This window comes from Oratosquilla oratoria, chromosome 17, assembly GCF_046742065.1.
Source record: "Oratosquilla oratoria isolate Oo_2021 chromosome 17, ASM4674206v1, whole genome shotgun sequence".
In the NCBI taxonomy this organism is placed as follows: Eukaryota; Metazoa; Arthropoda; class Malacostraca; order Stomatopoda; family Squillidae; genus Oratosquilla; species Oratosquilla oratoria.
Window position 1 is genome coordinate 28968986 of NC_134793.1, and position 22500 is coordinate 28991485.

Consider the following 22500-nt stretch of genomic DNA (forward strand, 5'->3'; position numbering starts at 1 on the left):
TCTTTAACGTCACAAACTCACCCTATTGAGAGGCTAGGACGGTGCGTGGAATCTAATGAACCATGTCCTTGGTTCAACATCGCCAGTGGCAGGATTCGAACCGCCATCCCCTCGACCTTCGCCGCAAGTAACGACGCCCTAACCCGTTCGGTCAGCAAGCTTTCTTAAAGAGTTTGGATGAAAAAAAAAAGTAATAATAAAATAAAAGACACTAGAATTATTTGTGTCTTTGTGTATCGATGTAATGTTTAATTTCTTTAGATTTGTTGCACCTAATCGTCTCTACTGGTTTTACATTCTATTCATGAACTACGTGGTTGGGAAAGATTTTTCTTCCTCCTTAGTGATATTTTCGTCCTGACAGCACGAGGACATTATTTCTCATCCGTTTAATATTTAGTGAAATATATTTCAAATTTCGCTTTTATCATTTCCATTTGAAACTTAAAAGGATGATGCTAAATTCCACCGATTTTTTTTTCAATTGTTTTTATTTCTTATTTATTTATTTATTTATTTATTTTTTAGAAAATAGGATAAGATGTTTTTGTTTTCTAACGATGTATTTCTTATGTTTGTTCTGAGTTTTGTGGCCTGCCTCCGTACCCTTTCAAATTTGTCAGTGTCTTTGTGTATGGATATGTGTATATGTACATATATATATATATATATATATATATATATATATATATATATATATATATGTCTAAAAAGGAATGTAGTAGCACATTTGTAACACACGAAACCCAAAGTCGGAGAAAATAAACTTTGATTAAAAGAAGATTCTATATTTCGGCTACCAATTGTAGCCCTCTTCAAGAAAGTACATGAGACAGAAGACATTTGGGACTTACAAGCTAAACATACAAAGGAACGTGAGGGAACATGAACTGATGTTGGCATATCCACCTTGGTTTCTGGACCAAGCCCTTAGTAAGGCTAGAGCCAGCCATTTTAAATTTTCCGTCCCCTCTAGTCATCACCGCTCTTTCAAAGATATCTTGAAAATTCCTTATAGTAAAACCATCAATTCTTCTATTAAGCTGTTTCCTAATGAACGTCTCACAGTTGCTTATCACTATCCCAACACCGTGCGTAAGCAAATTGTGAACGTTCAACAAAAACTGAAGGAAGTAGAGTCATCTGGCGTTTATTGTTTGCCCTGCCAAGATTGTGATTTGGTGTACTTGGGTCAAACCGGGAGAGACTTGAACATTAGGTTGGTAGAACATAAAAGATCAATCACGTATGGGCAAGAAAATTCGGCCGTGTTTCTTCGAGTTAAAAATCAGAATCATTCTTTCGACTGGGAGAGGGCAAGATTAGTGTTGAAGTCCCACTGCCGTTTCAGGAAAAAATAGTTGTATCAGCTTTAATTGAGGAATGCCCCAACATTAATATTTCTAAAGGGCAGTGGACTCCTGACATTATTTCCCGCGCAGCGGTCAGTAAGTTTGTCCGAAGCTTACAAAACCCCTCCCCCTCCCCCGCCACCCTATCTTATTTCGCGTCTGAGTAATGTCATCAGTCCATGTTCCCTCATATTCCTTTGTATCTTTAGCTTATAAGTCCCAATTGTTCAATGTCTAATTTACTTTCCTTAAGAGGGCTACAGTTGGTACCTGAAATATAAAATCTTCTTTTATTCGAAGTTTAATTTCTACGACTGTTGCTTTCTTGTGCTACACACACACACACACACACACACACACACACATATATATACAGTATATATATATATATATATATATATATATATATACTATACATATATACATACACACATATATGTGTGTATGTATATATATAATATATATATATATGATACATATATCTATACATATGCATATATATACATATACACATATATATTCATATATATATATATGTATATATATATAAATGTATATATATATATATATATATACATACATATACATGTATCTATATATATACCTGTTGAGACATTCTGACAGGTTGACGTATGTGGAGTAGAAAACACAGGAATTAGTCTGGGTTTATTCCTGACTAGTTTCGCAGCCATGCAGGTATGCTTTTTGAAAAAGCATACCTGCGAAACTAGTCAGGAATAAACTAAGACTAAGACTCTTGTGTTTTCTACTCCACTTACACACGCACACACACACACACACACACACACACACACACACACACACACACACACACACACACACACAGACACACAGACACACACACAGACACACACACACACACACACACACACACACATATATATATATATATATATATATATATATATATATATATATATATATATATACATAAATAGTTACAAAATTAGACAATTAAAATAATGACACATGAGAGCGTGGGCCTATGGCTTATAAATCGGAGGCTAACGTTCGTAGGTGGAGGGGGAAGGGGTAGACAGAGGGACAGTGGGGGCGGGGGAGTGACCTTTTTTTTCGAAATTTGGGAGTGAAGTATCACTCCCACGGGCTTTGTTTGAGCCCGTGCGGTGGTGTTTATGTAAGACACGCCTTGTGCAGAGGAGGTGGAATAGTGTAGCTAGTCAGAGGGTGATAGGGGTCAGTAGACAAGAGAGGCTGCAGCTGTTAGAGCGGCGGCGGACGCTCTAGCAGCTGACGGAGCTCATAGAAGGGGCTTTGGAGGCGGCAGAGGCGGCTCACAAGACCTTCAGGGGAGGGGGACGGTGGTCCTCGTCTGAGGAAAGAGGTGGCGGGGCAATCGCTCAGGTAGTGGAGGAGGAGGTCAGCATTTTCTTCACGGCAGTGGTTGCACTGGCGGTCTTCATGACCTGTCTTGACGGCGTCAGTATGGAGGGGTAGAGGTGGGGTGGCGGGGTCGATTGGAGGGGAAGATGGAGGGAGTGGGTGAGAGGTTACATTGCATATGTGTATATATATATATATATATATATATATATATATATATATATGTGTGTGTGTGTGTGTGTGTGTGTGTGTATGCTTATTACTTATAATATTTGCTATCCTTCCTTTCTACAACTTTAAATCTCCCTATGGCCATTTGTATGGCTCCACTTCCTGTCGCTAAAAAATAGATGCACTGTTTATTGCCGTCGGAAAAAAATATATGCATAGGCCCCGTTCCCTGCTATACCTATTTCTGATTATCTAAAGCAGTGGTTCTTAATCTTCTTCAGTGTCCGTACCCCTTGTCATCTCAAAAAAAGAAAGAAAAAAAGAAAAAAAAAAATCTCGTACCCCCATCCAATACAATGCAAACATATGAAAAGAATTAGTAATGCAAATCCCGCTTTGTTTTCTCATGGTAAATTATACAGTAACATTGCACTGGCTATCATGTCTCGTACCCCCACCCCCCCAGGTTCAAGATTTCGTGCACCCAGGTGGTCAATGATCCAAAGACTAAATCTCCCCTCCCCCATTGTCTTTGAGGTCTTTTCTCTGATTTCTAGGTTTAACATTGTTGGCATGTTAGAACGACTCTTCCACACGTACACCTCTTATGTGCACCTTTCGTAGTGTAATTAAAAAAAAAACTGATTCCTCTGTAGTTTCCTTTTCATATGATTTTGTCTCCTGTACCTGTGTAGAAGCACTACGCACGTCCAGTCAGTAGTACGCTTGTTTCATCTCCCGTCCTCCTCTTTCGTTAAATTTCCTGCACAATTCCGCTGCCGCTCCTCTGTTTTCTCTACAGTATTTTTTTTTCACTCCAATCTGTTCTTTCATCCAGTTTGACCTCTTCTGTCTACCAGCATTATTTCCAGCACTGATGCCTCTAATTCTCCTACTTACGCTCCTTAGTTTCGTCTCTATCCCTTTCGTCTGTAGATCTTAGCTGGCATATTTATACATTGTAAACTTTGCGTTTCAGGCAGGGAGGTAGAGAGCCTTTCTTGAGGTTTTTATATTTACCAAATGTGTTCCAACCAGTTGTGATACACTTTTGTTTTTATAATCTTTAGTTATCGTTAGCATCTGAATACCTGTACTTGTCAATTTCTTTGAATTTCTCACCATTAATTGTATAATCGGTTTACCTTGAAGTTTCGAGTTGAACATTACTTTGGTTTTACTCTTTTTGATTTCAAATCTACATTGAGACTTCCTTCTTCAGAGCACTCAGCATATCTTGAAGTCTTCTGCTGTTTCTGAAGTGAGAGTAGGGCCATCCACAGATCAAAGGTGATTCAAATATTCCCCATCAATGTTCACATCTTTTCCTCCCAACTACTCAGAATTTCTTCTAGGCATGCTGTAAATAGCTTGGGTGAAATTGTGTCGCCTTGTAGTACTCCATCCACCGTTTTCTTTTTGTATCTTTAAGTAGTCGTAGGAAGCTCGCTGGCCGAGGTTAGGGCGTCATTACTTTCGGCGAAGGTCGAGGGGATGGCGGTTTGAACCCTGCCACCGGCGAAGTTGGACCAAGGGCATGGTTCATTAAATTCCATGCTACAAAGTCCTCTGTAAGGGGAACTGTCATAGCCTCCCAATAGGAGAGAGTTTGTGACGTTAAACCATAACACATATCAGATAGTCGTGTTACAGCATAGAAATTCTGTAGAATCATTACTCCGTGTTCATTTGCACCCTGCATGTGTAGCAAGTTTAGTATTGCCACTTGTTCTACCGAATCAAAGGCCTTTCCTTAATCTACTAGAACTAAACATAAAGGTTTGTTTTATTCTTTCGTTTTCTCGATCAGTTGAATCATTGTCTGAAGATAGTTTATAGTGGATTATCCACTTCCAAAGCTTGCGCCTATTCTATCGATAATTACTTAGATTGTGCTATGATTCAGTAACGTGTATACAGGATATATATATATATATATATATATATATATATATATATATATATATATATATATATATATATATATGCAGAAAAAAACACTTCTGCATATTATTTTCACGTGTGCCTTGTGAATTACTGTAATATATATATATATATATATATATATATATATATATATATATATATATATATATATGACAAAATGTAGTGGCACATTTGTAAGTTATGATCACGAAGAACCCGCACTCGGAATAAAAGGAAATAATAGCTATAGCCCTCTCCAGGAAAGTACAGGTTACAAGAATTTGCAGAGACGTAAATACAATTGAGATATGGGTAGAAGGGGAACACGCAGAGCTAAAAAAATGACAATCCGTCGCGCAGGGCGGAGTCAGAGGGGAGGGGATGTGTGGGTGGAGGTGTGATGTCAGAAGGGAAGCGGGGTCAAGATTGGTGAGGGAGCGGGGTCAGTAGGGTGAAAGTTTTTAAACAAACGGCTCACTGCTAGCCGTGAGATTATGTCCAGGAATCATTGACCTTTGGGGATGTTCAAGTTCGAACATTCTTCGATTAAGGTGGATTCAGCAATTTTTCTTCTGAAGCTGCAGTTGGACTAAAACAAAATTTTGGCCTTGTCCCAATGAAGACTATGATTTTTGGTACTGACATGTTGGAACACAGCGGAATTTTCCTGGGCCTACCTAATGGATCTTTTGTGTACAAAAGATCCGTTTCAATTCCCAACGTATGCCTCCTTCGAGCTATTCTCAGTCTAGACTGCGATGGCATGGAATCAAAAGTTATTTGTGGTTGAAAAGATATTAATCTGTTCACTGGGAACCATTCAGTGTATATGTATATGTGCAAAGGTGACCACTGGGAAAGATCACTGGGTTTATTTTCTCATTTCCAGTGGTTACTCCTGCATATTTGTGTGTATATATATATATATATATATATATATATATATATATGATAATTTTTATGACCGTCGCGCAGAGGAGAGAACCTACTGCTCTGATGCCAAGAGGCTTCTTTGTCAGTCGCCTTAACCCACTTAGCCACCGATGGTCTAAAGCTCCGAACTCGAAACACTACTGGTTTCCGAGATTAGGAAAGGTCGCTAGCTGCCACCCAAATTTCCGATTTCATCAGAGAACTAACCACACTCGGAGCAGGGGATAAGGACCGGAACGAATCACTTTCACGCTTATCGCCATTGTGAGGGGGAAAAAACCTTTAGTATATGTATGTATATATTGCTGGGTTTATTTTCTCTTTTCCAGTGGTTACTCCTGCATATTTGTGTATATATATATAATATGCATATGCATATGTGTGTGTGTGTGAATGTATTTATATATACGCCTATACAATCAATCTATAACCTCGGACATTTCTTGGAGGAGAACCGCGGCCCCGAGATATCTGTCCACGGCCACCGACTTGATCCATGGGAGAGTCCTTATATGAATACACCTTCACTCATGAATCGATAATACCACACTCTTACCAAAGAGAAATAAAAAGAAAAATGCAAAAGCAGTGTAGGTAAACCAGTCGGTTGCTGCCCCATGAAGTTGGAAAGAATGTGCCTCTCTCCGTTTTTTTTCCGACCACCCCTGTAACGAGGAAGAAAGCTGTTTTTCTTACAGCAGGAAAAGGTCATAGGTGACCTCAAGGTTTTCTTATTTCGTGATGCCCATTTTGTCAGGGGGTGGGGAGGGGAAACCCTTATGTTAGAACAATACCCTTTGCCACTTATAAACACACCCCTTGTTCTTCCTCTCCACAGATCACATTCCAACGTCACCCCACCCACCGCCTCCACCCCGCCCAGCGTGTCCACCCCGCCCACGACCTCCACCTTGGGAGGAGGCATCGGGGGCGTCTCCAGCAGCTCCGCGGAGAACCTGTTAACAGACTCCGGGAACGTCTCGGAGAAGGAGGGCCGCCGCAACACCCGAAGTGGCTCCCTCGGGTCCAGACCTCAGGTCAACGGCACCTAGGGACACGCACCGGGGCTTTGGCAGCCAGCTCACAAGGTCACCTGGGTCTAAGTCCGTGCGGAAGTCTCCTCCGGTGACGGAAGACCACTGGAGGTCCGCGAGATCAGACAGCGCGATCTCCGGAATTGAGTGGTTGTCGATGCGGTCGCCCCGACGTGCGTCCAACGTTGATTGCGGTTGAGTGCTCAGCGAATGCATGACCTGATGGCATGGGCACGTGGTTTCGTTTTTTTTTTTTTTTTTTTTTTTTTTTTTTGAACGTGAGTAGTGCTTCATCTTCCACGAACAAATGACTCGTGTTCTCACGCTCTCACGCAAAAGGAAGCCCACGCCAGCGTGATTCTCCAGTCTTGTCAGATCAGTGATAAACTCGCCCTGACGAAAAATGTGCAAGGAAACGTGAAACAGACGAAAGAGAAAAGTGTAACTTGTAGTGATCACTTCCCAGGGCAATCGTGCTAAATACTTACAGTGTCAAGTGATCAGGACTGATCCACAGTACGAGGAGTAACTGATCTTCGATGATCCTGGTCCTCCAGTAAGGGATCCCTGTGTCGTGATAGAACGATGGGGGGGGTCCAGTGCGATACAAGTGGATCTTAGTGATGAGGGTATTGTGATGTTAAGTGTCCAGTTTCATAGTATATTTAGCCCTAATGTGATGAATAGATAATACATAGCCAGCTAATTCACACACACACACACACACACACACACACACAAACACACATACTCCTGTCCTAGCCAGTGCCCCTTTACGAGGACCACATAATGGGGTGAGGGTGAGAAGATGCAGTAGATGAGTGATACTCAAGTAGTACAGTGAGGTACTGCAGTTCACAGCGACAGCAGGCAGTAAAGAACATCGTTGTCACTCTGGTAAGGTGTGTTTGTGGATGTGTCTCACAAGGGAAGAGGTGTTCGAGATTTTGTCCGTCTCTGTGATGATAGTGGTGATGATGATGGTGGTTGTAGTGACTTATAATGGAAGCTGACCTGTTTCGGCGTATTTCTGCCATTGCTGGCCTGTTATTGGCTACCTAGTTAGTGAAGTCACGCTAAAATTTCGGGTCGGTGGACCTGTAACCTGTCATTTCCTTGACATTCCTCCTGACCTGCGAGTGACCACAAATCCGTATCGCCTGGCAGGTCATCGCGAGTCGAGGCTGGGATGTCGCATCGAAACTGTGCACACACGAAGAGAAAGTCTCTAATGTCGCCACACCATGCCGTTGATGTCATCTGTGTGGTTCAAGCCACCATAAACAAACAATGAGTCGAGATTTCTTTTTTTACAACGTTAATACAACATTAACAACACCCTGTCGTAAGATGCCTCTGATGGCACCAACACAGCAGACTGTTACAGACTCACAGAGTTTACTCGTATTTCATAGGTAGATATTTTATTTCACTCGAATGAATGGATCTGGTCAGGGTGAAAGAGTCCATGTGACGTGCGTGTATGCCTTTGGTGGATACTTTGTGAGGAACAATTTGGTGTGACTGCAGCTTATGCACCACTTTCTACTCATTTGTAAGATATCGCTTGGTCAGTACAAGGTATCTCGATTTCGTCATCTAACTGTGTTCATATGTTACATCATTTACATCCACTTGCCCCCTCGTGTTTCCCCACCCTACCTTATCCTCTCCTCACCCTTCCCTACCTTACCCTACCCTACCCTGTTCTACCCTAATCGACCCTACCTTACCCAAAATGGAACGACATAACCCTGCCTTCTCCTGCAGTGCCGCTCATTAATCTACTTTTTTTTTTTTTTTTCCATATTCTCATTTAACCAACATGAAATCTGTCGTATGATTTCCCCCCTGTACACTTTCTTTCTACTTTGTTAACTTTATAGCAAGGGTGCTACTCCAAGTTTAAACTATTGCATCCATTTGGATTTGTCCTTGAATCCTGCCCAGCAACCTCACGTTTCCGCCATATCCCCTGAAGTTTCCTTCTCCCCAGTCTTCTCCCTCATCCTCCCAATATCCGAACCCTTTCCTAGTAACCCTCCCCCCCTTCCATCCACTCTCTCCACTCACTTCCACCTAACACATAACCATGTCGGGATTCACAAATTATATAATGAAAATTATTTAGTTTCTTCAGCATTTTCGTGATGTTAGACGTGTAATAGTAATATATGCATTGTGTGTGTGTGTGTGTGTGCACGTGTGTGTGTGTGTGTGTATGCCAATACGCGATCACGTGATTATTCTTAAGATTGATGCGTAATACTCAGCTTCGTACATAGCTATGCTCGTCCATTCCAATGACCGACGTGAGTCCAACGGCAATTGCAAATTCACTCAGGCTTCTAAATCCATTAGCTAGGAGCCTTGTGTGTGCGTATGTTCATGCGTGTGTATGTGTTTTTTTTATATTAATATCTGGTTGTTGCACTTTTGTCATAAAGAGGAGCGTGGTGCTGTCTACGAGTTCGATAACAAGCCAAAAGTCATTGTTCCTCAGTTCCAATGGCCAATTCCATGAATTTGGCACACACAGCAAGGGAACAAAGTATCCTTTTTTGCCGTGGCGCATTGTATAGGCATTGTTGTGAGGAGCGCCAGGCGATTTTAATGTGCAATGTAGGATCGACGCCGACCTCAACGGGGTTGTGGTTAATTATTGCCCTATTGGCATATGTATACATATACCAAAAGACATTTTCCCCCCATTTAGGGGGATGGCCTAATAAATAGATGAATAAACAGATAAATCGCAGTTGTTATCACACCTTTGCAATGCATCACGATACTGAAAGGATTCTCTCTCTCTCTCTATCTCTCTCTCTCCCTCTCTCTCTCTCTCTCTCTCTCTCTCTCTCTCTCTCTCTCTCTCTCTCTCTTTTAATAAATATTCTCCCCCTGTGTGTGTGTGTGTGTGTGTGTGTGCATATATATTATATATATGTATATATATATAATATATATATATATATATATATATATATATATACACAAAGTGTATGGGTATGTGTATTGTGTTTATACAACTATCGGTTTTTCATCCATTTTAGGGTGATACACATTGTTTTCATGGATAACGAAGATGGCAGTCAGGTTCTGTTGAAGGGAGGTGAGAACCACTCTCCTCACTACACACATAGTCTCCTTCATTGAATAAACAACAAAATTCACTTTTATCAGGCAGCGCATTATTTCTGGACGCGCGCGTGTGCGTGTGTGTGCGCGCGCGCGCGTGAGTGTGGATGTAGGTGTGTATGTGCGCATATTTATAACATGTTCAATACAAAACATCCAATACACAATATGTAGTAGATAAAGAGTAACCTAGTTAGGTGCTCTTATGATTTTTTCCATCAATTTATCTATTTGTTGGTGGTATAACCCATTTCCCTTTTTTTAACGATAAATTTTTATTCATCCGACAAAACATTTTACACAGGTGATAGGGTTTATTTTGAAGGGCATGTCAGTGAGGCATACTACATGGGTACCCAAACAAAATGAGTGTTATCGTTAGAACTTCTCTAATGAATTAACGATATTTATTGTGCTATTCTGTATGACTTGTATGGGAGTTGTAGACAATCACCATGGGCGTGAGAGCGTAAGTCAGAACTCCGTTGTGTATCTTTGATGTGGAGCAGCCAAGCTTGAACGAGAAACTTTCACATTTTGGTTCGAAACTTTCGAAGGTCAAGCTATTTGTACGTGACGAACAGGCGTAGATATAGCAAAATGTTCCCCCACCCCCCCACATCTCCAAAATTCCCTTGAGGTACAGCAACGGGGGATACTGGTGCTTGGGGGGGAGGGTAGCCTCTCCAGCAACGTTCCCTCTAAACTGTGATTCACCTCGGTCTTTGGATCACGTGTTGGACTCGTGATCGACAGCTATTTCCCTCCCGGAAGAGAGCTCAGAGCTCGTATGTCCGATCTATGGGTAACGCTATGACCTTACACGTGCACACACCCCGAACTCCCCGCCCACGTGAGTTGGAGTAACGACTCGAAGCGCAGCGATACTGAAATAATTTCAGCCCTGGGCAGGATTCGAACCAAGTACCACCGACACCGCCGTACTGACAGTCTGGGACTCTACCAACCGCGCGCACATGTGTTTTACAACCAGCGCACATAAAGAAAAAAAGTGCACATACAAGGTTTTCAAGTGATATTAAAATCCATTCAACAAAGAAGTTCCACCCAAACCTCAACCAATAAATTCTCTAAAAATATGGTAACTTGCTAACCGCCAAGCCAGTAATTGGAGGTAACATGTAATACAAACCTACAAGTTGTGCGTATTTGCTTAAATGATCAAATGATGACTCGCATTGATGCACAGATACATCTCATGGAAGGCAAAGTTTGCACACGTAAATTTTACGCACAGTCACAGCAAAACAACTGGAGGGAACATACGTTCTTCAGACTCGTGGGTGATCAAAGACAAATTATATTCGCATGTCGTAATGGTGAGCTCAACGTCTATGGTTCTCAAGGGTTTGGTCTCTGGGTGAGCGTTTTTAACTTCGAAGCTGATGATCTAGCGCAAGAATCTTAAAAGTGAGCGCCGTTTGTAAGTGGTGTATGCGTGGCCGAAGTAGGACACTTCTTGGTTTTCTTTAGCGTTATACAGACTGAAAGAGTTGATGATTCATTACTGGTCAGAAGTCTACCTTCCATCGGTGCTGCTTTAATGAAAACAGTCACTGTAGATAGCAGCCCGTCTAGCAGTAAACAACTTCGACATCAACAAGGAACACTCGAACTCATGAAACAAAACTGAAGAAAAGGTGTTTCTACTCACGATGGCTTAGCCTGTGTACCATAGGATAGACAAAACAAGACACTGCAGGCACCAGAGTTAGACGAAACGAGGAAATCAAACAAGAAAAGGTCCGCACAACCATTTGTGATATTCTCGTATTGGTTTGTGAATCGATGTAGAAGACGTCTACTGTTCTTTGGGAGGGTTAGTGAAAGACATTGTAGTGATGTAGTCTTGGTTAGGAGACAGTAGTTGAATATCAAAATCCTGAAAGAAGATAATAGTTTTTAGAAAATAAGAAGTGGTGTCCGAGGAAGTATTAGTTACAGAACTACTTGTGACGTGATGGTTTATTAAGCAAGTTAGAACTTTGAGGCCGTGTACAAGGAGACGGTGTAATGTGCATGTAAAGTGGCATAGAAACTTTTTTTTTTCTGTGATTATAATTACCGCCTTTCACGTGTCTGGGGACGTACCACGAGGCTTAATAAAATCGCCCGACGGCAGGCAGGATACAAGGAAAAGTGCCGCCCGGTTTAGAAGGGCCCCTTCTATTGATACCGGGGCCCAGCACATGGTTTTCCTATCCTTGTAGCAAGCGCTGGAAGATTTTATTCAGCTTAAAAGCAGACCATGGCCTGGACGGAACCCTTGTACAGACCGGGCCGGCCCCTGGGATGAATAAAATCGCCTGATTCTTGGTACAACACAATATGTACACTGTGCCGCGTGTGCTTGTAACGAAAACGTGGAGCGACGCGTGATATTGCGTAATCCTTATGCTTAGAGTGAATACGGTCGCTATTTGTGGGCAGACTAGGGATAGGTCTAATTATATCTTAATTTACATAGGCACCCCTCTTTTTTCGTGTGATTATCTTATTGACAACAACACTGAGTCCTATGTCGACAGTTCTGGATATGGTGACATCCTACGTAGATTTTAGTCTGGTCACTGCTGGGCGATTTTATTCAGCTGAGGAAAGGGACTCATGGTCTATCTGTGTGTACATACGTGTCCAATTGTCCGGAAGTTTTGTCCCAGAACGTGTCATGGTTGGTTTGAATTTAGCATTCTGAACCGTTTACCTGCGGGTTTCCAGTTGCCAAGGTGAAGGGCCATTCTCGTCGACATGTCAGAGGATCGACGAGTGGTACGATGGGCATCCTTTTCGTCTGCGTATGCTTGATCCCGTAACGCATGTTGTACAACATATTCTAGAGTGTGTTTTTATTTCCATGGGCATCATTTTTTGGGTATGTTTTCATGAGCATCATTCACGCATACACAGGTGCACGTAAACGTTGATCGGAGAATAAACAGTCTTAGCAGCTTTTGTGTAGTTATAACTGCGGGTTGCCCGCTTTCCACCAAAGGATTAGACATAGTATCTTTATGAAGACGAACGTTGATATTACGCTCTATATAGCAAACTTATTCTTGCATTCTCTCTTATATATTGAGATAAATACATATATTAATATATATAAATATATATAAATATAACGACCAACTCCTTGATCCCGTTAAACAACCTGACACAAAAATATTGAGGTGAAACGTGGTGTGTCGACCAGTTCGTGTCATGCTAGTTAACTGCTGTACAGATTCCAATGACTCCTGTGAACGTTCAACTAAGGTCACCCCTTCCCCGTTCACGCCACCCACCACCGGATAAGGTCCTCCATGGTACATACACATAGGGAATATATTGCTATGTTTTCTACTCTTTGTGCAGGGGCGGTAACTTCCCCTCCCCCCCTGGGCAACTCGTGACGTGGAATTAGATGTATTCCAGACTAGTCATTCCAAGTGGCCATGTATCTGGATTTCTACATAACCTCTGCACGTGGTGTACATGCCCCCTAAGAGTGTACATGCGTGTACATGAGAGCGTATGCTTGCGTCTGTGTGCGTATGCGTGTGCGTGCACAAGTTAGCAATGCTATTCCAAACCTTTTCATCGTTGTTCTTGTTGTTGTTATTGTGATGTTGATAGGAATGAAAAAGAGACTTGCTAAAGTGCCGGACGGAGGGACATTGTGTATATATTATTGTGTCTAAAGTAGATTAAGAAAAAGACGCGTGCCCAGATGGGAAACATGGGTGGTTCTGGTGGGCAACGCCCGATGCAGAAGAGCCCCACTTGGGCACAAGATAAAGATAAACAAAAGTAAGTACCCTAGGCCGGCATATTCATAGTATTGTAAACATACCTGTACTAATTGAGTATTGAGTAAGAACGAGGTCTGATTATCACCCAAGATAAAATTATCCTTGATTTTTTTTTCCTGTAGATTAATAAACAAAAAGTGATTCTAGTGTATGCGGTTATTCTATGCGCAAACTAAGTTGGATATGGTGTGTGTGCGCGCATAAACATTAATGTGTATTGTATGGACACACAAAAACACATACACGTACACACACACATACATACATTTCTACATATATACGTATATGTTTATGTGTGAATATATATGCATATTGTATACACGAACAGTATAACCTTGTGCATTTGACCTCTACGCATAAATTATGTGTTCATGTTTTTTTTTTCTTTCTTTTTTGAGGGGATAAGTATTGTGTGAAAAAAATAAAAGTATTAAATACGTTAAAGATGTAAATTGCTTTAGACTGAAATACGTATTAAGATTCTATTTTCCTGGTGATATTGATAAATAAAGAATTCCTCACGCTGTGGTCTCATGCCTTGTATGGATGTAAGTTTATGTCTTCGTGTCGGTCGACGACACTCGACTCTTGAAATTGGAATGTCCGCTCTTCTTCTCTCGCTCTTTAAGAATAATTAAATCAGAGTCACGTGAAGTGCTTGACGCCCTCAAGCTCGCTGTTTTATGTTCAAGCACATTATGGTTACTGTAATCAAGATTGAGGTTTCCCGCGAAGGATTTTCAGGAGCAAGTCAACCGAAGTGAGTTTCTTGAAAGCTGATGCGAACATGTCTGTCTGTCTGTTTGTCTGTCTACGGCCGAGTGTAATTGACGATAAGTGACTTAGGGTTGTATTCTTAAAAAAAAAAAAAATCTTTCCTTACATAAATCTTATATAAAACCTTGGAAGGGAAAGTTTATATAAGGAAATATATTTTTTTGAGAATACCACCGTAAGTCATAAGGTGATATTCTTAAAGAAAAATCTTTCCTTATATAAACTTATATAAATACTTGGAAGAGAAATACTTATATAAGGAAATATTTTTTTAAGAATAGAGCTTAAGAATCTTACGGAGGTATTAAAGAAAATTCTTTCCTTATATAAATCCTTGGAAGGGAAATATTTATATAAGGAAAGATTTTTTCTTAAGAATACCACCGTAAGAATCATAGGATGTTATTCTTAAAGAAAAATCTTTCCTTGTATAAATCTTTCCCTTCCAAGGATTTATATAAGATTTATATAAAGAAAGAATTATTTTAATAATATCACTGTGTGTTTCCGTGAATATGAAATGCCTGCTGTGAAAGCGCTGTGCCTCGCTGCATTCCCCTTGATCCAACCAGTGTAGCGAAGGTCGAGGATGACCACTTGGTGTGAGATAGGAAGGTGTCAAATGTGTTCTAATGTGAATAAAGTGTATTTTGATCCGGCCACCCCCATATAAGGGGGAAAGGGCCTTTTATGTGTGTGTGTGTACATATATATGTATAATGTGATGAAAATATGACAAAACTGAACGTCTCCTTTAATGGAAACGACCCCCTGTGCACGTGTGTTTGTTGATTATAGGGAACATGATACATTTATGTTGTACAGTGATATATGTACATATATATATATATATATGTTATGCTAAACATCACATGGAAAGAAAAGAAAAACTTGGAATCCAAGCGCTTTCGTGAAAATATCACGAAAGCGCTCGGATTCCAAGTTTTTCTTTCCTTTCCCTGTGGTGTTTAGCATAATTTGTGTATTCACTTGTGTCTTGTGAAACTTGTGCATATATATATATATATACGTATGTATGTATATACACAGACCAACATGCAGAGCTGTATGCGGAGAGGTATATAGTTCATCGTATACCTGTTTTGTGTGCGCATGTGTGCAGGCACGTGTGTAGACATGCACAGCTGTGTCGTAAAGCTACAAACACGTTGCTCGTCACACTGGACAGGTATGTGGATACGTTTTGTGAGATTGTACAGACTGTGTGTGTGTGTGTGTGTGAGACAGGTATGTTTACATGAAATGAGTTTTTATACTGTCGTTAGCGATTTGACTGACTACCGACTCTTGGGGTCCGGTGTTGAATCAGGTCGGAGTCTCGGTCGGTCGAGGTCTCGTTCAGGTCGGTGTCCGCTTCTGGTCACGACATGGAGGAGGTGAAAGAGGGGGTGGCACTTGTCCCAGCCCTCTTGAGGAGCGGGTGCAGAAGCCTCCTGGGGAACGCGAAGAGGCCCTGAGGTTTTATCAGAAACACGAAGGTCATAAACCCAAGTATGCCAAGACAAGGAATCTGTTATCGCCCTCGAAGACCGAGCGAAGTCGACGGCCCCGCCGTTCGCTCTCCCAGGCCCAAGACCTCACGCAGGTGACGCAGAATCCCTGGGGCTTTCACGCAGGTGGCACAGAATCCCTGGGGCTTTTGTGATTAAGTCGAAATGCTCGTTCCTTCTGGCGTAGCAAACTGGGCTGCTGGAGACGGCGCCAACTTTTTCATCTTTTGCAAGACGAAGGCTGTAGTGTCTTCCTCGGCCTCGATCCCGCTAACTACCCCTCCTTGGACGGCTGCGAGACTCGGCCTCCGAACGTGTCTGTCGAGAAGGAACTTACCCCAAGTCGTCCTCCGTCGGTGGAATAGAAAGTTTTGTGTTGAATATAACCAATACGTTTTAGAACGAGAGTTACGAGTGTCATGTCTTTAGGTAGCGAATGCGTTCACGAGTTATCCTGACCTTTTATCGGTTTTGTGAATGATAAGTCTACGTCAGTGCGTTCCTGGTTGTAAAAGGTCGTATTTGCTAGAGTGCAGAAAGGTCATGCTAGGTGTAGGAACTTAGCCAATGGGCATTGTTGTGTATCGAAGGATGAATGATGACCTCCTAAATCAACAAAAAAGTAAAAAAAGAAAGTGCAAATACGAAGCTAGTGTTATATCGTTAATAAGAGAGAAAAGGAAATGTCGAGATTTCATAGTAGTTGCCACACGGGCGAGGCTATGTTTTATCTCGCGTCTAAACAAGATGGTGCAGTCGGTGAGCAGCAGAGGGCAGCACCACCGCACAATGTACATATAGTACAGGTAGGCTAATTGGGGCCCATAATCATGGAACCAACAAGTTGGGGGCCGTGACTTCTAGTCGATGGGGACGGGGCACGTGGGTCGGATCTGCCCCTGGATTTGAAAACGGGTTTGGATCCTATGATAGAAGGTTCTATCAACTCGTACATGTTCCGATTCCCAGGCAGGTGTCCTTTTGTGTGCGTTTGTGTGCGCGCGCGCGTGTGTGTGTGCGTGCGTGTTGTTACGTAGCCTTCTATGCACACTTTATGTTCTTTTCATACACAAGTCTGATTTAGTTCAATAATATAATTCCAAACACGCGTGTAAGCTTTACTCGATATTTTTTTTTTTTTTTTTTTTAATTAATAGGACGCACATCTCTTTTTTTTCGCATGTATTCAGGGTTGTCCGGGACCCAGCTCCCTAACCCCCAAAAGTGTTTTCACCCCCAAAGTGTACATATTTGTCCCGGGTTCTGTTCCTGTGGTGTTCCCCTTTGTTCCCGCGGCGTGTTGTCGGTGACCGTGACCAGGCGGACCCTACACCCTACCCCCCCCCAGGGGGACGTACCCCCTCTCCCATCCCTACCCCAGTGGAAGAGAAAGACGAAGAACTCCCTAAGGTGGGAACTTTGAGGCTGTGCCGACGAGAGGTGAGGAGTCTTCTGACCTCGTGTCGTGCTGTCTGTTTACATTTGCATTTCTTTTGGCTCACCTGCAGTTCCCTTATTCATTCGTTCTCGACCCCTGTATTGGTACTGGACTCTTTAGTGAGTTGCATTGTCTTCTCTCGTCGCCTCTTGCTCCCCTTTTTTGAAAGACCTTCTTCTTTTCGGGTCAGTCATGTTACGCCACTTGTTCACTGTTGTCTGTGTTCTTCCATATTTTAATATGTTTGCTGTATGTGTATATACATACATATATATATATGAATGCAAGGTAACCACTAATGAAAAGAAACGACCGGAGCAGAGCGCTTTCGTGTACAAGCGCTCCGCTTCTGTCGTTTCTTTTCATTAGTGGTTACCTTGCATCTGTGGAACACACGTTTCTAGTGTTTTTATTGCATGTATACATACATATATATATATATATATATATAATTGCAGTAATTCACAAGGCACACATGAAAATAATATGCAGAAAAAAACACTGGGAAATAAGAAGCTTTTTATTTCCCAGTGTTTTTTTCTGCATATATATATATATATATATATATATATATATATATATATATATATATATATATATATATATATACATATATATATATTTCCACTTACTCTTTATTCTCCTAAGTTAGTCGTTTTACTATCACAAGCATTTTGTTTGCCATGTTCTTTCCATATGCCCAGCAAGCCTCCTCTTCTACATTACTGCCAATCTACTGCTTGCTTTTGTCACGGATCACGCGCAGCACGCGTAAAAGGGAACCGCATCATCGCTAGCCGCATTCTCTCCGATATTTTTTTTTATATCTAAAATAAAATAAAGTACAAGATGTATAAGATTCCCTGCCATCTCTCAACTGTTGTACATTGTGGAAGGTTTCGTGCAAATCGTTCATGCAACAGCAACAACGAGTACCCCCCCCTCCCCCTCCCCCCGAACCTCCCGTTTCAAATTTGAAATTTTGGATCATCTAAGCAGCTTCTGAAATTTTCGTTTTTTTTTTTTTTTTATTGCAAATGCGTTTTTGTCTGTGGGATTCCATCGGCCGAGTTAGGGTCCCACCTCGGGCAAATAAAATCTTAGGACTATCTTTTTACCTTAGCCTTAGTCGAATTTCATTCCATTATTGTTACTACTACATTTTTACTAGAACTCTCACAGACGCTACTGCTAATCTAATGCGGTTTAAACAATTATAACTTTTACTGTTACTACTACCTCTACTGCTCGTGCTACTTTTGAAATATAAAAAAATGCAACTTTTACAAAATATGCAAACATCACTACCACTGCTTTACAAAGTAGACCACTTCTGCAAGTACTACTACTAATACTGCTCTTATTACTACTACTACTACTACTACTGCTTCCACTATTACAAATACTGCCTCCACTACTGCTACTACTACTACTGCTACTACTTCCACTTCTACAAATGCTGCTTTTAATGTAACATTTTATTTGCAAAAGCTCCGCCGAAGTACCAAAACTGTTATAGCAATTGTAAATGCGACTTCCTCATCGCTGTCGTTGCCCCTGGCCACCGTCATGCCTGACTCCATCAGCTCAGCGAGTGACACGGATCGTGTCAGCAGTCAGTCGATGACGAGGGCCACAGCAACGCGCGTTTCTTTCGGGCGTCCATTTCCTTCTTCGGTGTAGCCATTCTCTCTCGCCCCCGTTGCCCTATTTCAATCGGAAGCCATCGACTTCAGTATGTTCAGTGTGGCACATCCGACTGACAAAGATAATGACCGGCTCAAACAACACTGTAACAACGGTAATTTTGCTTCCCGATACTTTAGTCCTGAATCTAGAACTCCTGTGTATGATTTCCTTCTATTCCAGGGGAAAGAGGGAGCGCGTTTTCCCGCCTAAACCCCCGACTTGCAATTTAGTTTTTACGACAGCAAACTACTTTTTCTCTATGAAAACTCTTCAGTTACCACCGCCAATTTTTACCATGGGTGGCATTTTAAGTCATCGATTCTTGTTTTTATTCTTTCTGCTATCATTAGTGTAGTCTTTGATTTTATATATGTGAGTAATATGTAGTAGTGTAATATTTGATATATATATGACGTGTGATTGCCTTTCTGCTGTATATGTATGTTAATATTATTATAGATATCATATATGTTTTTTATTTGCGTTTTGTATTTAGTTTATGTTGTATAAATATACCATATTATGAACATTGTAGCGTGTGTGTCATTTACCCCTTATATACATTTACTAAAGGACATTTTCTCCTTTTTAAGGGCTTTGCCGAGTCGAAGCTTCCACTCGCCTGTACCCTGTGGAGGAAAATATTTCCTTGAATGATCAACCAAAAGTTTACAGATTGTGGTAAGAAGAGAGGCTTAGGCACCTCAACTGATACTCTGGAAAGACGTAGAGGGTGGGGTGATCTAATAGTGGTGTTCAAGTGAATCAAAGGCTTTAACAAGGGTGACGTAAACAAGGTCATCATATTGTGACAACAGGGCAGGACTCGTAGAAATGGATTTCAATTGGACAAATTTAGATTTAAGAAGGAAATAGGCAAAAATTGGTTAACTAATAGGGTGGGCAACGAGTGGAATAGACTTGGTAATCACGTAGTGAGCGCTGAAACTTTGTTTTAAGAAACGGTTAGACAGGTGGTAATAGACATGGAACTGTCTAATGTAGGCCTTGTGGGTCTCTTGCAGTCTCCTTCATTCTTATGTCAAGAGAGGAGCGGCGGCGTTGTCGACACGAACGACTGAGCCGAGGTTTTGTTGCGTCCGGGGGAGAGGACATTTCATGGGAGTGCACGGGGAGTTAGACGAACCTGGGTCAGGGCGTGGCGGTAGCGCTCCACCAAATTTGGACCTTTCCACATATTTTTCACTTTTGGGCCTCTGGCACCCGTACTCTTGGCCTGAGCGGTGTCCAAGTGGACTCCACAGCAGTCCTGGCCACCCTCGAAACTGTGGGTTGTTATAGGAGTGGCCAAGGAAACACTTGAGTAAATAAATTAGTAATTTTACAGCACTACAAAGACAAGCGTGAGGCCATCTTGGAGGCAGAACCCAAACTGCCTGCTTTAGGAACGGCAAGCTTAGCTTTGACGAGCTAAGCCAGGCGGCGGGAAATCTCGAATGATCGAGCACAATAAATGGTTCCCATTTATATGTACATTTACAAAATACAAATAATGTATACAATAACAACAATGTACAATAATCAATACTTGTACAATGCTGCACGTAATCACATGTACACAATGGTATCATACCATTACAGGGTGAGATGGCTAAATCGGAGCAGGTGACCAAAATTTCTCAAAATCGAAAAAATCTCAAAGGGTGATAATAATAACATCATTGATAATAATGAAATTATTAATAGTAATATTAATAATAATATTATTAATAATAATGAAAATAATACATACATATACCAAAGGCATAGAAATCACTCCCACCCATTTCATTTCCCATATATTCCACTCCCCTCAGCCCTCCTCCCTCCCTCCTATCTTGGCACCTGCTGGATGACGGGTGAAAATAATAACAATAATAATATGTTAAGAAGATGAAGAAGAAAAAGAAAAAAAAATGATCACACGCTCTGAACACCTTGCATTTCACCACTCATTAACTGTTCTCTGTGATATCAATCCTTGACAAGCTTTTTGTATTCCATAACTTGTCGATAAATCACTTAACCAAATACGTACATTCTCACTAGTTTGTCAACAACACAAACAACTGACATGTCACATCGACCCCTACACCAGCCAATAACAACAAAGTTTGTGGAGGTTGGACTAGTTTCCTGCATTCTCATTGGTTTCTGGAAATGCCTTTACACATTTTTTTTATATCTCTCAGCAGGTGCAGGTGACAGGACATCGATCATAGCCGGGTGTTTGAACATCTACGCGAATTAAGAATTCTGTGAAGAACATACATGGAATCCAATGGGTCCTTTTAAGCTATTTATGACCAGTGCCTACCAGTATACTCTGTTTACTTTGATATACATTGATCTACCTAAACGGATACGTTTATGAAATGCTTAATTGTATATGTACATACAGTACATCCATGCATACATACATACATACATACACGCATAATTATGTTCATGTGTACATATACACACACATACATACTGCAAATATACATACACATACATACATACAAACATAATTATATTCATGTGTACATATACTAATACATATATATACATATATATATATATATATATATATATGTATATATATATATATATATATATATATACATACATATACCAAAGGCTTTTCCCCCTTACACGGTCGGTAGCCAAAAAACAAAGCCATAGAAACCACTCCCACCCATTCCATATCAATACACACTCCACTCCCCTCTACTGTCTTCCCTCCCTATTATCTTGGCACCTCCTGAATAACGGGTCAACCCTGCATCTTGTCCACTGTCCTGGGTCAGAAGCAGTGTAGCAAGACACAGCACATCCACAGCAAGACCGCTTCATATACTCGTATATATCATACATGCATATATACATACATACATACATGCATACATACATGCATACATACATTCATACATATATATATATATATAAATGCATACATACACACATACATATATACATACATATATTCATGTATATATACATACATTCATACATATACATGCATACATACATACATACATATATACATACATAAATAAATGCATACATATATGCATACATACATACATGCACACATACATACATGCACACATACATGCATACATACATACATATATACATACATAAATACATGTATACATATATGCATACATACATGCATACATGCACACATATGTAAATAAATACAAGCATAATTATGCATAGATACATTCATACAGTTCGTCTGTCATAGTAATATTTCACAAATTGCGAACGGATATCCTCTCCTTCCGTTGTTGGAAGAAAACGGGCTAGGGGACGAGGGGAGATACACATGGAGAGAAGATCACATTGGGGAAGGACGCACCGACG

The 22500-nt window shown here is 41.0% G+C and overlaps 2 protein-coding genes across 8 annotated transcripts in view; one reads left to right on the top strand and one right to left on the bottom strand.

Moving 5' to 3' along the window:
- The window catches only part of LOC143034565 (uncharacterized), a 328538-nt gene extending 318846 nt beyond the window's left edge, over positions 1-9692 (top strand). For 3 of the 6 annotated variants that reach the window (XM_076200802.1, XM_076200806.1, XM_076200805.1), the window contains one exon: positions 6586-9690. In XM_076200802.1, the coding sequence (XP_076056917.1) occupies positions 6586-6799 (214 nt within the window). In that variant the 3' untranslated portion in view covers positions 6800-9690. Of the gene's footprint in view, positions 1-6585 lie in introns of all 6 variants that reach the window. The other 3 variants (XM_076200808.1, XM_076200803.1, XM_076200807.1) reach the window with 2 other exon arrangements.
- The window catches only part of LOC143034567 (uncharacterized), a 428587-nt gene that overhangs the window by 55022 nt on the left and 351065 nt on the right, over positions 1-22500 (bottom strand). The window lies entirely within an intron of this gene.